General features: G+C 46.6%; 1 protein-coding gene across 1 annotated transcript in view; it reads left to right on the top strand.

The window, feature by feature from the left end:
* Positions 1-6,267, top strand: part of LOC109937298 (hexokinase-2-like) — a gene marked incomplete at its 5' end in the record, with an annotated part of 6,743 nt that extends 476 nt beyond the window's left edge. The window contains 2 exons of the mRNA XM_048592376.1: positions 31-264; positions 3,744-6,267. Of these exons, the coding sequence (XP_048448333.1) occupies positions 31-264; positions 3,744-3,888 (379 nt within the window). The remainder of the gene's footprint in view (positions 1-30; positions 265-3,743) is intronic.
* Positions 6,268-15,405: the final 9,138 nt, after the last annotated feature.

Raw genomic sequence — 15,405 nt, 5'->3', positions numbered from 1 at the left:
GAGATTAATCCCCTCTCTGCTCTGTTGCAGCGATCGCTTGGCGCTGCTGCAGGTCCGAGACATCCTGCAGAAGTTGGGGCTGCAGAGTACGTGCGACGACAGCATCATCGTGAAGGAGGTGTGCGGCGTGGTATCACGACGGGCCGCCCAGCTCTGCGGCGCAGGATTGGCCGCCGTGGTGGACAAGATCCGGGAGAACCGGAATCTGGAGCGCCTCCAGGTCACCGTGGGAATGGACGGCACCCTTTATAAACTGCACCCGCAGTAAGTCCACTCTGGGCAGCTCTCCGCACTCTGTCGAGAGTTATGTAGCTGAGGGCCGGGTAATTGGCATCGGCATATGCCACATCACTTGTAATTTGGGCTCACGGCTTCTAAGGACACGGGTTAGAATCCCGCATCCCCCCCGACCCCCAAGACAGCCGGACGAATTTCAGTTCAGTTCCACAAAAAAGAATCCTGGAAATCTGAAAAAAAAAGCCTGAAATTGCTGGAGAAACTCAGCATCTTGTGTACAGAGAGAGAGAGCAGAATTGACATTTTGGCTCCGAGTCACTTGTGGTTTACAACTGACGGTGGCCGTTGCTGACTCTGCATCCTCCCCGCAACCTTGTTAATAAAGCCGAGGGCAGTGTATGATTTATTTTCCTGACATGTCATATAGCACGGAATCAGACCATTCAGGACACATTGTCCATTCCGAGCAGCTTTCCCAAACTAAGCTATTCTCTATCGGTCTGCGTTTGGCCCATATCCCTCTCAACCTTTCGTGTTCATACCCACCCAGATGCCTTTTAAATGTTGTAATTGTACCCATCTCCACCATTTCCATGTACCACCCTCAGGTCCCTTTTAAATCTTTTCCCTTTCAGTTTAAAGCTATCACCTCTAGTTTTGGGGACAACAAGGTGCAGAGCTGAATGAACACAGCAGGCTAAGCAGCATCATAAGAGCAGAAAGGCTGACGTTTTGGGCCTAGACCCTTCATCAGAAATTCTGATGAAGGGTCTAGGCCCGAAACGTCAGCCTTTCTGCTCCTATGATGCTGCTTAGCCTGCTGTGTTCATCCAGCTCTGCACCTTGCTGTCTCGGATTCTGCAGCATCTGCAGCTCCTACTACCTCTCGTTTTGGAACTGCCATACCCTGGGGAAAAGACCTTTGCTATTCACCTCATGTATGCCCCTCATGATTTTTTAAACCTCTATAAGGTCACCCCTCAGCCTCCAACGCTCTTGTGGGAGAAAAGCTCCCAGCCTATCCAGCTTCTTCTTATAACTCAAACCCTCCAGAAATAGTAATATCCATGTAAACTTTTCTGCACACTTTCCAGTTTAATAACATCCTCCCTATAGAAGCTTAATGAGAACTGTATGCAGTATTCCAAATGTGGCCTTATTCATACCTTGCACGCCCCTAACATGGCCTCCCAACTCCTGTGCTTAATGTTCTGATCAATGAAGGCAAGCGTGCCAAATGCCTTCTTCACCGCCCTGTCTACCTGTGACTCCACTTTCCAGGAACTATGTACCAGCAACCCCGAGGTCTCTGTGTTTAGCAACACTCCCCAGGGGCCCTGCCATTAACTGTGTAGGCCCTGCCCTGGTTTGTCTTCCCACAATGCAACACCTTGCATTTATCTGCAATAAACTCCATCTTCCACTCCTTGGCCCACAATGCACCCAGCTCCCTCTGCTCCTGAGCCCTTGTACCAAGGTGGTAAGATCCAGGAGGTCTGTTGGATCAATACTTTACAAATCGTTTGAGAGGGTAAACCATGAGAAACACTTGCTGCAGGATCTGTGAATTCTCATTCCACCTGAAGTCGTTGAAACTGTCTCTGAGGACAAAACTAAGATTAGAGGGGTGTAACTCTGTACAAAGGGAGCCTTGTGGACAAGACTATAAAACCAGTTCAGAGTCGAAGGTCTGAATTGAGGAACTGATAGCAGCCTTGCAATCTGAGTGGCGTTTGTAAAGTTTACGATTTAATTGATGTGTTCTGTCTCTGCTTTTGAAGGGATTCCAGTGTCTGTTTAATATCATGGCAGATAAGGTTTGGGATTTGGGTGTGCCCATGTTTGCTTTAGAGATCAGACTGGGATGCAGCAGGTATTAAAAGAGTATCCCTCGCAGGTTACATATTAAGCCTGTTTCGGTCCCATCAATATCCGATGCTACTCCTTGGCACACGGGTGCCAGCAAAGCTGTGGGCAATGCCTCTCCATCCCGGGCAAAAGCAGAGCAGTGCCTACTCGAACAAGGTCAGGGAATGCACATGATGGATGGTACCGACCCTGGGAATCACCAAGGGTCAGAGGGATCTTGCTGTGCATGTATCCCAGTCCCTTAAGGTAGCGGGACGGGGCGATAAAGTGGTTCAGATGGATTGTGGGATACTTACCTTCATAAACCGAGGTGTAGATTAGGAGCAGAGAGGTTTGGCTGGGAACTGTGTATAACACGTCGGTTAGGCCACACTGTGAGAGTATTGTGTGCAAGTTCTGGAATTCCCCTTATAGGAGGGATGTGATAGCACTGGGAGAGGGGGCAGAGGGAGATTTACCAGGATGTTGCCTTGTGGGGGCTGGAGAGTTTCAGTTGTTGAAGAGAGATTGGGACAGACTGGAGGGTTGTTTTCCTTAGAGCAGAGGAGATTGAGAGGGGGGACATGATTGATATGGGTAAAATGATGAGGGGTATCGATAGGGAAGACAGCAAGGAACTTTTACCCTTGTTGGGGGGGATCAAAGACCGGGGTGGGGAGGGTATAGGTTAAGAGAAGGGGCAGGAGGTTTAGAGGGGGACGGGAGGAAAAATGTTTTCCCCCAGAGGCTGGTGGGGAATCTGGAACTCACTGCCTGTAAGGATGGGAGAGGCAGGAACTCCCATCCCATTGAAGAAGGATTTAGATGGGCACTCACCATGTCAAGGCTGTGGGCCAAGTGCTGGGAGACTGGGATTGGAATAGTGAGTTGTTTAGTGTCTGACTTGATGGGCTGAAGGGTCTTTTCCGGTGCTGTTGAATTCTATGATACTGTTTGCCTCCTTGGGTTATCTCTACCAGTTGGTCAGATCATGTCATTTGTCTCGCCCCCTCCCCTCTGTCCCAACCAACTGTTGTCTGGAGGAAGGAATTCCATAGACACGCAACCCTGTTATTTAAAGAAACATACCACCTCCTCTCAGACTGGGGAATCTGGAGTCATGTGCAGGCCAGACTGGGTAAGGCTGGTTGATTTCTTTTCCTAAAGGAATAGAGTGAACCCCATTGAGTTTTGATGCCAATCGATGATCAACTCAACAGTACATTGTTCCTGAAACTCAGTTCATATTCCTGATTTTTGAGTCGGTTTCACGTTAATTTCCAAGGGCTGGGTCAGGATTTGATCCCGTATCGTTACAGCATTCGCTGACCAATACGTCACCCCCAAATCCCCCGACCCCATCGAACTCCTCCAATTTGACTGAATTTTAAATATTGGTGTTGAAAGCTGGACTCTGATTGTGGTGGGAGGCGCCCTGTTCCAGAAGCTGTCTCATTATCTCGGAGCCTGCAGCATCTCTCCAGTTGAGACCACGGAGGGTCAGGATGCTGAGGGAGATTGATGACAATCGAAAGATGGGATCGGATTGAGAGGGGGCTGAATGGCTGACTCCTTCGATTTGGTCCCTCTTTCCTTGTATGGGTTGGGGCTCGGATCTGGGATCCATCACAAGCTGATCTCCTCTTTTCCTTTTGCAGCTTCTTCTCGATAATGCATGAGACAGTGGCATGCTTGGCACCACAATGCGATGTGTCATACGTCCAGTCCGAAGATGGCAGCGGCAAAGGGGCAGCTCTGGTCACAGCGGTTGCCTGTCGGATACGGGAGGCTGGACAGCACTAAGAGCCAACTTACCTTCAATCTTCCCCCATGCCCACTCCTCTGTCCTTTCACATGGAGACTTACCCCTCTACATACCTCTGCCCATGACCGATCAGTGCCCTTTTCCCAGTGTTAGACAACAACTGTGAGGATATCAGAGCCCCAAGCTCTGAGCCACCCCGTGTTACTGCAGGTAGGGAAGGGGACAGTCTGTCACTGGAGGGAGCCAGAAAATTTATTTGGCAGAAAACGGGAACTACAGATACTGGGAACTAGCAGAGAAATTGACCGGATGAACTCAACAGGTCTGGCAGCATCTGTGGAAAGAGAGAGGGAGAGAGGGAAAGAGAAAGAGAGGTGGAGTCAAGTGACCATTCATCGAAATGTTACCATTTCTGTTTTTGACTCACGAAATGGTCCAGTTGGATTTGTGTGTGTGCAAGAAAGTGTGTGTGTGTGTGTTTGTGTGTGTGTGTGCACGCGCGTGTGTGCTTGCGTGCATGTGTGTGTGCGGGCATGTGTGTGCATGTGTGAGTGTGAGCGTGTGTGTGAGTGTATGTGTGTGTGAGAGAGAGACTGTGTGTGAGCGACAGAGCGCAAGAGAGACAACACTGAACCTTGAATATGCAGAGATGGCACAGCAGTCTAAATCAGTTGCCAGTCACTCCTCAAATGCCCGTGGCTTTGCCAAGGACGCACGCAGCGAACTCAATTGTCTCCTTCCCCGACCTTAGAGGAGAGAGGTGCAAATTTGGAGTGACTTCAGCTTACAGTTGGGTAATGTATTGGCATTTCCACCACAGAAGGGCACTTGGGCTATACCAGGGGAATGGGGCTGGGGCACACGTTCATATCCATTTGGGACAAATTTGTCAAACTTGGCAGGGGTTGGGGAGGGTGGCATTTTCAGTGGAGGTGTCCCAGGGATCAGATACTGCTGTTCGCTTTCGCTATTTTGTTTGGTCAGAGACTTTTTCCTTGTGAGACAATCTCTCGATTCCTAAGCAGGAGTGAAAATGGTTCGAGGGGGATTGTTTAATTGATCGCCCGTTAAGGGGCACTGCTTCAAATATTCCCACTATCCTTCTAGTGCAATTAACATGGAGTGAGCGTGCTCATTTCTTAAAACTCACAGCGACTCATCTACCAATACAAAGCAATAAAAAGAACAGCTGGAGAGCTGAAATGAAGACAGATACTGCTGGAGAAACTCAGCAGATCTGGCAGCATGTGTGGAAAGAGAGAGAGAGAGAAACCGAATTAACATTTCAGATCTTGTGAACCTTTTATGTTGGGGATTGTGGTCTGTAAACCTTGTCTTGGTGAGGACTTGCATTCTCAAGCATGGCATCTACCTCCACCTGTACCTGTTCGATGGTGGAGAACTCTGGCTCTCAGTTATGATCGCTATTTCCCAGCCGGTTTCAATCCAGCTTTGAATGAGCCCCTCGTCCTGGCAAATTCATAAAGGTTTACGAGATTGTCAAAACAGCTAGTGAGACGGCTGTCTGAATGCCAGTGTCAGAAAACATGCAGCGAGATTCCTTCTGATCCATGGCGACCGTGTTAATAAGGTACACCCTGCAGAATCTTGTTTCAACAAGGCAATATTCAACTGTTGCTCGATAACACAATGCTAAGTGAAAGCTTTGAAGTGATCAGGACTCACACACAGGAATGCATTTAAAGGGATTTGAAAGTATGTGCCAAAAGTATAATTTGAAGCTGCTTTCGGGGAGCAGATTTACATTTTTTGACAGGGAGAAGCTGAAATAAGACAGTCCTGTAATTAGCGATCTGCATACATTGTAGACCGAGGCCACCCATTACCAGCTGTACCATGCTATTAGACACTCTGTATTGCAAGAGATTCAAAGGAAGATGAGGAAACAATGATTTTATTTTGTGTCAGAATCAATTTCATCTTTCAGGCATTGTTAGAAACACACACACACACACATACACACAGAATTTATCTTTATGAAGAGTAGATTTCAAATGCCAATTGCAGTGGGAGTGGACGGAGACAGTTTTGAGTGTTCTGGACTCGAACAGCGGCTGGTGTTCTAGGAATAAAACCACTCCAAACAGGAGCCACAAAGCAAGGGGTTATCCCCTTCCAGGCCCCGCTCTAGGCTTGGGAGCAGCTTTTCAGGAAGGAGTTACATCCTGGAGGAGCTCAGTGCTGCCAGTTTGCTAATCTGTGCTTGGGTGTGCAATAGACTCCTGCCTTCAGTTGCAGTGGAGAAATATTATTTTCTGATATTTTATTTTGTTCAGTTTACACGCGACTGAGCGGGAACCGTTGTTTATTGAGATGTGTTTGTATGACCCTCCCACTTGGCTGTTCCTGCCTCCTGGTCATTCAGTAATTTCAAGTAAAGGATCAATTTCACTGTTGAATGTTGTGTCTGGCCATTACTTTGCTCCTGGCTCGAGTTAGAATGGGCTGCAGTGGGGATGTCATAGGGAGTGACTTTCTAATACCTGGGGAAGCTGGAAAACTGACCCCTGTTTCTTTCCCACCACCCCCCCCCCCCCCCCCCCAAACTGGCTGGACAAACAACGCCATCGACATGGCTGCCCCCGCTGCACGACTGTCCCCGACCGCCAACCCCAGACACGACCAGTTCTGCCTGCGATGGGACCCATTTTGATTGAATGAATGTTGATTCTGAGTCTCGGAGTCCCTGTCTCTGCGCCTGTCTCTTTTGTCTTTAACATGATACAATGGTACCCTCTCCTGGCTGGCCTATGCCACTGCTCGAGCACCAAACTGATTTTCTGCAGAAAGGACCAAAGCCTGGGATTGATAGAATCAAAGAGGACCTTCGGCCCCACGCTGACTCTCACAGCATCCCAGCCAGACCCATCCCCCTGTAACCCATGTAATCTACAAACCCCTGAACACTACGGGCAATTTAGCACGGCCATTCCACCTAACCTGCACATCTTTGGTCTGTGGGAGGAAACCGGAGCACCCAGAGGAAACCCACGCAGACGTGGGGAGAATGTGCAAACGCCACACAGACAGTCGCCCGAGGGTGGAATGTGTGTGCTGATCACATGCAGTCTCCCTGATGGCCAGATACTTGATTCCAGAATTTGTGGTCATGGCGGACTGTGTTCGAGCTGAAAGTAGATAACTGTATCGTGGTCTAACAGAGGGCGCGTCTTCCAGACCACTCATACAATTACGCCTCCTTTTACATTTCTTGCCACGCACTTCTGGCAATGTGATTGTTCTTACCTGACATATTTCTCACACTGATCTGCAAATCCCCCTGCACGGACAGCTTTCTCTCTGCCAGTTATTTTATTCCCACAAACTCCACTTCCACATTTTGGTTTTGCTCCCTAATTTGCCCGCTGGAATAACTTTTCCCAGCTCATCTTCCTTAAAAAAAAATGTCAGATGGTACTTACCTCCAAAATCTGGAGAAGTTTACCTTTTTAAGTGAAAAAAAAGTGTGCTGGAAATGTGCTGCAAACAGCAAAGCCAGTTTGAATAAATTCAGCATGAATTGGTAGCATCTGTGGAGTGAGAAAACAGAGTTAATATTTCGAATTCGGTGCAACTTCTACCAAACTGAAAGATATTCAAAAATTGCTTTTTATTGTTTTTCAGGCAAAGGCAGCAGAGGGGTTATGACTGGAGTAGAGGGCAAGGGCAAAAGACAGCAGCTGTTAAGGGTAGTGAAAGAGGCAAAAGAAGAGACGCAAAATGGTTTTACGTTCAGGTGTGAAGGGAGGGAATGAGTTCACTTTCCTGCCTTTCTCTCTGTCTATCCCAACAGATTCCATTATTCTCATACAATCTTCAGATCTTTCTAAATTCCAAGGCCACCACTTAGGGCTTGTCTCATTTCTCTCTCAACACTTGCTGTACAGCTGGCATTCTGGTCAATATACGTTACACACGGTCTCACAAGTCTCCCGTCTTCCTTGCTTTTCCCTATTTAGAAAGCCAATATCATTGGCTGTGCTAACATGAAATGCGTTCCATGAACAAACATAAAATGGCTGACTGAATGACATCTTTGGATTCATTCATTTGGGTTTTGCAGAATAAAACACACCTCACACTTTGCACATTATCGTCCCTCAGTAAATGAGTTATAGCGAGATGTGTGCTGATATTTTTTGAATGGTCGACTGTAGAGGGAACAATGTACCATTTAGTTTATAATGTTAGAACAAAGGAACAAATTACTGCAGATGCTGGAATCTGTACTGAAAGCAACCATTGCTGGAGATCACAGCAGATCAGACAGAATCCATGGAGAAAGAGCAAGCTACCTTTGCAAGTCTAGATGGCTCTTCATCAGAGCTGAAATGAAATGTGAAGTGACCAAGAGTGATGCTATAGATTGTGCAGAGGGGGTGTGGGTGTACATTGTTCACCAGTACCCAACACCCATTACCCCCATCACTCTCCCTCAAACTACAGCATAAATGCTCTCCCCTCCATACTTCACGGCATCTCTGTTGAAGAGTCATCTAGACTTAAAACGTTAACTTGCTCTCTCTCCATGGATTCTGTGTGCCACTGTGATCTCCAGCATTTGGAGTTTGTGGCAAAATGCTAGATGGATACAGGAACAGTGGGAAGCTTCAGTTAGGATCTGGAAATCTGTCAGCATAAGAGAGGAGCAAATGTGTCAGAAGGTGTTTTCATTCACATATTCCCACTGCAGAAATGTTAATTCACAATGAAGAAGCAGGATATGGAGAACTCCCTGACTTTACACAACTACCACCCATCTCAGAAAAGAATGACTTGCACTCCCTCACCGATCCAACCACCTGCCCCTCTCTGCCAAAGTGGGTATAGTGCCCCACCGACATAGCAGCTGCACTGTCTTCCCCTGGCAAGGCAGTCCACCGAAACAATTGACCTGGACATGACAGGCCCCCAACACGGCTAAACACTGACATGGCTATCCCCAAACATCACTGTTCCCCAACACGGTGAACCCTGAAATGGCTACTCACTCAGAAATGGTTACCCCTGACAGGACTATCCCCGACTGCCCCAGACATGGCTAAAAACTGACACAGCGACTACCCAACACAGGTACCCTCTGACAGGTAACTACCACCCCCAACAAGACCATTATGACATGGCCATTGCCCAAAACAACTGCCTCTTGACATGGCTTCCCCCGATATAGTTACCTCATAACCTGACAACGCCGTGACAGGACTACCACTGCACATGGTTGCCCCCGGCATGGCTGCCACCCGACAATGCTAACCCTGACACTGCTAACCCTGACACCAATGACAATGACAGGACTGCACCTAACACGTCTGCACCTCAACATGTTTGCCCCTGATATGGCTACTCATTGACACGACTGTCACCAAACACAGAGTCCACAGCGTGACCATATGCTGACGCAGCTGTCCCCCAACATGTCCATCCCCTGACATGAATAAACTCCAGACACAATTCATTGACTGACAAGAGTACCCTTTACCACAACTACCCGAAATATTGCACACCCCTGACACCACTAACCACTGACACGAATGCCCCTGAACAAAACTGCCCATGACATGTCTGAACTCCCGTCGTGAGTACCCCTGAAACGACGACACACTCACATGACGATACACTTGCATGCCTACCCAAGAAATGGCAAGCACCCTGATACAGATACGTTCGGACACAACTACCCCAAACATGATGCTTCCTCAGGCGTGATTAATCCTTCACACAACAAGTACCCTGTCACAATGATGCACCTGACACAAATTAACTCTGCATTAGTTACTCCCTTGATATGATTCCACCCCTGACCTAATCCTCCCTCGAGGTGAAACATTTCATTATGTTTGGGCATTTGTGTTTACAAAAGGAGACGTCAGGGCTCGTTTTCTTGTTCACCCCTCATCAGGACTGAAACGTAAGAAGGCCAACAATAGAAAGGGGTGTGGCAATAATTTCTCCAGGGTTTTAAGGAGGTGTTGCTCGTTCAGAAACCACAGTAGATGCAGCTTTTTCTGTTAAATGTCAAACTTCATCCACCTATGAACTGGCAGTGGCGTCGGGTTTTGGAAGCTGCGTTAAATCTCTCCTGGCTGTTAAACTGTATGAGATTCCTTTTGATGCTTTGCTTTTGGTATTGCTGGTGAGACAAATCTATTTCCTGAATTTTGCCAAAGGGTGTGTTTTTGGGATTTTACTGCAATGGAACAGTTAATTCGGAATAGTTACAGCAACTATTATTCTGTTATGTTTTCCAATAGATTTAAGGTTTTCTAAGGAATGTTTTCTTTTGTTGACCTTTAACTGAAGTGTTTGAATAAATTGTGTTTTGAATACTGCTGTGTAGTTTGATCAGTTGAGTTGGATCTAGAACGTACCTTACATATGCCTTTAAAATAAAATAAAGTTGAGGCTGAGGCTGCCTTTTAAAAATATTTTGAGGGTGTCTGGTGTGATGTGGACCATTAAAGTTTTGGACATCCTGCTCACTCTAAGAGCTGGCTGTGAGGGAGCTGGATCAGCATGGAGGCCTCTTTACGTGCAAATAAAGGGTGAATTTGTGACAGGATATCGCTGTCTGTGAAGTTATTTCAAAATGGATTGGAAGTAATGATGTTCAGGTGGGGAGAGTGATGATGGACAAGTGAAAATCCAATGGAGTGTGATAACGGGGGAGGCATGGGGATGGGACAAGTTCAGAGGCAGCGTGATGACAGACTTTGACACTAACTATTGGGATGTAGTATTGATGGAGGGACAGAGTGTGATGGACATTGTGAATTATATGTACAATGGTTTCCCCACAATGTAGAAACAAGCAATTGGGCCCAACAATCCACACCAACCCTCCAAAGAGCATACCACCCAGACCCATTCCACTGCCATCTCCTTTGATTGCCCACCTAATGAACCTAACCTTAACATCCCTGAACATGATGGGCAATACAGCGTGGCCATCCATCTCCGGACTGTGTGAGGAAACCAGAACACCAAGCAGAAACTGATGCAGACATGAGGAGAACATGCAAACTCCACACACAAACAGTGGCCCAAGGCTGGAATCGAAGCCAGGTCCCTCGTGCTGTGAGGCAGCAGTGTTAACTACTGAGCCAACCTGATAACTGGGCTTACGAAAGGAATGAGAGAGCTAGTGTGGTGGTGGGACAGATTGATGCGACACTTGGAGACTGATCAATGGGATGGGTGTGATTATGTAGAGTTAGGTCTGAGTGATGGAAGACATGGGTCCTGCTGAATTTAGGTGGAGAGTCGTGAGAGGTTATGATGGACATAGAGACAGCCAATGAGATGTTAATGACTGTGTGGAGAGCAGAGACAATGATATTGACAGAAATTCTGGCCGCTGAGATGTGTGTAATGATGGTTTGGGATGTCGAATGTTAATCCAATTTATTCATTGAATGAAATGTGTTATCTGACAATCAACAATGTTTTGATGGCCATCATTAGACACTTAATGGACATGGAAACAGTTAGATGGCACGAGAAACATGTGGGTTGGCCAATGGAATAGAAATAAAGCTTTTTTGGGTCGGGTGAGAGTGATTTTGGACATGGAGACTGGCGAATGATGCAAGGGTTGGGAAACAAATTGATGCTGGAAATGGAGATTTGTACATAGAATGGAGTCATAGCGGGCTGTGGGCAAGAATGATGATACGTATGGGGACTGGCCAGTGGAATGTCAGATGATGGAATGGGGGCGGAGAGCGATGAATGCCTCTGACATTCTCCGATGGGTTGAGTGTGTTACTGAGGTTTGGAGGGTAGCGAGATGAAGTACACAGCATTGGTCAATGGAATGGATTTGATAGCGTGGATGGTGAACAGAGTTCTGGTGGACATGGTGATTGGCCAATGGGAAGGGACTAGTTGTGTTTTACTGAGAAGAGTTACGATGGACAAGGAGATTGCGCCCATCCCATTAGCCAATGTTGGGGTTGGCTGTCAGAGGACACTGGTTAATGGGTTGAGAGCATAGATGGGAGCTATTGAGAAATGTTGATGGACTTGGAGCATGCCCAGTCAGATGACAGCAATGGTGCGGCGTGGCGGACAGATTGGTGGTCTGTCTCAAGAACGGCCAATTGCATCAGGGTAATAGTTGGATGGGAATGGCTGCCTTGATGGGCCTGGAACTGACCATTAGTTTGGTAGTGTTGGAGGGTACGAAGGAAGTGTGATGTTGGACATGGAGAGTGGAGAATGAGATCACAGTAATGTTCATTTGTTGGGGACAGTAAATTGAGGATGAAGGTGATGACTGGCCAATGGCATTCCGTGGTTCAGGGTGGGAGACAGAGAGATAGTGAACGTGGAGACTGACCAATGGAATGGGAGAAACGGAGTGGGGAGGAGAGAGTGTTTATGTACATTGAGACTGACTAATGGGATGATAATTTTGAGTGGCGAGGAAGACAGTTTGATCGACATGGAGACGGACCAATACTATAATTGTATTGGTGGAGTGATGGCGGGACTGTGAAGTGTTAAGTGCATTTCAGACTTTCCAGCTCTCCGATTCCAGCTGCCTCCTCTTCCTTAAACCTTTTATATGATTATGTCCCATCAGGATGATCTCATGACTCACCTCTCCATCCTGGTGACAAACCCTGAACCGTCCATCTCTAACATCACCCTCCTCCACATGGAAGATATCGAACTTACTCTGAATAACTTCTCCTTTAACTCCTCTGACTGTGCTTCATTTAAAAGTTTTGGCAGTGCGTACGCACAAAAGCCCCAGTTACGCCTACCTCTTTGTTGGACATTCCTTGTTCCCATCTCACTCTGGCCCACCCAACAAATGTTTCTCCACTTTTTTGATCACGTAAATCATGCTGTTTACCTCTGTTGTGTGGAATTGGAAAATTTATCAGTTTTGTTTCCAGCCTCTACCCTGTTCTCAATTCATCTGGTCCATCTCTGACTCCACCCTTACAGTCCTGGATATCTCTGTTTCTAATTTTGGGGATAGGATGGCGACCAATTTCCAAGATAAATCTACTGACTCGCACAGTTCCCCAGACTATACATCTTCACAACCTGCTTCTTCTAATGGCTCCAACCATTCTCCAGGTTTCTTTGCCTCCATCACGTTTTCTCTAATGATGCGGCCTTCCACAGGGGCACATCGGAAACGTCCATCTTGCTCCTCATAGATGAGTGGGGTTAGTTGTGTCTAACTGAACCCTTTCCTGCCCTGTCACAACAACGAAATGGTCCGCGTCATCCTCACTTTCCATTCAATCAACCTCAGCATCGAAAGCACCACAAGTTGCGAATTCAGTCATCTCCGCTCTGATGCCACAACCACACACGTATTCCACTTGCCTCCCTTGTCAGCATTCTTCAGGGAAGTTCACCAAAGATGTTTAGACTGCACCATCCAAACCCAAAACCCAATTTCATCTCGAAGGATAGGTCATCAGATCTATAGAAACATCCACCGAGTGCAAATTTCCCTCCAAACCAATCACCATCTTGACTTCCAAGGACAATGCATTTACTCCACTGTTGCTTGATAATAACGCTGAAACTCCTTCCCTGAGAGCATTTTCAGTCAACATACACCATGTGGATAGTAGGATTTCCAGTTGGCAGCTGACCAACGCACTCTCAGGGGCACCATAGATAGACAATAAATACTGGCTCAGTCAGCGATGTCAACATCACATGGAAAAACATAAGAAAGTGATTGGAGTCTCCGTGTGTGAAGAGGCTGCGTTAAAGATGGGCATGGAAAATACCTAACGGGACAGAAATATTTGTGAGGCAGCACAGAATTGACGGGCAAGTTTGGATCTTGATCTGGCTAATGGGTTGAGAGTCATGGTAGGATGTGACGGAGAGTGATGAGGGACAGAGGGACCAAACAATAGGATGGTATTGAAAGGGTTGATGGTAAGCAGAGTACTGATCGACATGGTGACTGGCCCATCGAATCCTACAGATGGTGAAGTGGGAGGGTGGAGTGATGAAGGACATGGAGTTTGGCCCATGGTGTGTGAGAGATAGTGGAGCAGGAATGGAGAGTGATCACAGATATCGAGATTGGCCCATGGTGTAGTGAGTGGGAAATGTGATTAAAAACATGGTGATTGTCCGATGGTGTGTGTGCGATCGTGGAGCTGCAGGGGACGGTGAAGATGAACATGGAGACCGGCCCAGTGTGTGTGAGAGATGGTGAAACGGGAGAGGTGAGTGATGATGAGCATGGAGATGCGAAAGCTGAATGAGATTTAAGGCTGCAGTGCGGAGACTGACGATTGCTTGAGAACAAATTTCAGTCAGAATCGAACAAGGTGCGTGTGTGGTCAAAATAAAAAAAAAAAGTTTTCATGTTATATTTTATTCAATAAACCCTAACCTCCAATTTAATTGCATACCCTCTCCTCCAAATGGCTTGTTTGTCTCTCTGCAGAGCGAACAATCATGTGCGATTAACATTGAACATCAAAGACCATCTTTTCGTCTCTATTTTGGTTTGCAGAAAGGAACCAAATAGGAGTATGAGTAGGCCATTCAGAATATCGATCATGCTTTGCCACTCAAAATGATCACGACTAATCATCCAACTTAGTCCACTGTTCCAATGTGATGTATTATTGAAACTCAAATTGTAAACTGCTTCCTTCATCACTGATGCTACCAGACTTGTTGAGTTTGTCGATGACGTTCTGCTTCCATTCCAGATCTCCCACTTATGGAATACTTTGCTTTTATTTTGATTGTGAATGATTGAACATTTTTTTTTTACGAACGAGACGGTTAGCCTGTACTGTTTTCTTAGAAACAGGTTGCATCTGCAAACTGCTAGCACAGCAACAACCCATTTAAACAATAAGATAATCCTGAAAAGAGAGAATAACAAATGTATTTAATGAATAGGTAAATCTGCGTAAATGGATATGCCAGTAGATTCTTTAACTGCTGTCTGAATTTAGTCTGAGTCGCGGCATAAATTGGAGTATTTGTGCAGTAACAGAGGAGCCGCATCACGAAGCGCAATTCCTGCAGAAAGAAGGGCAGAAGCAGAGGTGGAATTTCAAAAGCAGACAGACGGCACCATACAGAATAAGACAGAAACAATGACCATAAGAAGATGAAATTGGCTGAGAGTAGAAACAGCAAGATCACAGACTTTCTTCGACTCTCCATCTCTTGATCTCTGGGAGCCCCTGCGCTGCTGTGAGCCCGGAGTCTCCTGCGGGCTCTGCTGCTCACTGAAATGTGTCTGACCGTCAAAATATTAAGGAACAATATCAGGACAAATGGAACACATGAATTGAGAATGTTATACACGAACTCAGTTACAGCAAAGTCTGTAGACCACATACCATCTGATGTTACGAAACAAAACCAGGGGAAGTTGGACCTTCGATACCAAATCTCAAACATGAAATACCAGAATATATTCTTTAAACAACTGATGACAGTCACTGTTCCCAGAACCACAGTCGCCGTTTTCTCCTTACCATATCTGCTTTTCAGTTTCAGGCAACAAATGGCGACAAATCGAT

This window comes from Rhincodon typus, unplaced genomic scaffold (assembly GCF_021869965.1).
Source record: "Rhincodon typus isolate 14 unplaced genomic scaffold, sRhiTyp1.1 hic_rhity00001115, whole genome shotgun sequence".
NCBI lineage: Eukaryota > Metazoa > Chordata > Chondrichthyes > Orectolobiformes > Rhincodontidae > Rhincodon > Rhincodon typus.
Note: the sequence above shows the minus strand (reverse complement) of the source record. Positions and strands in the feature narration are given on the sequence as shown.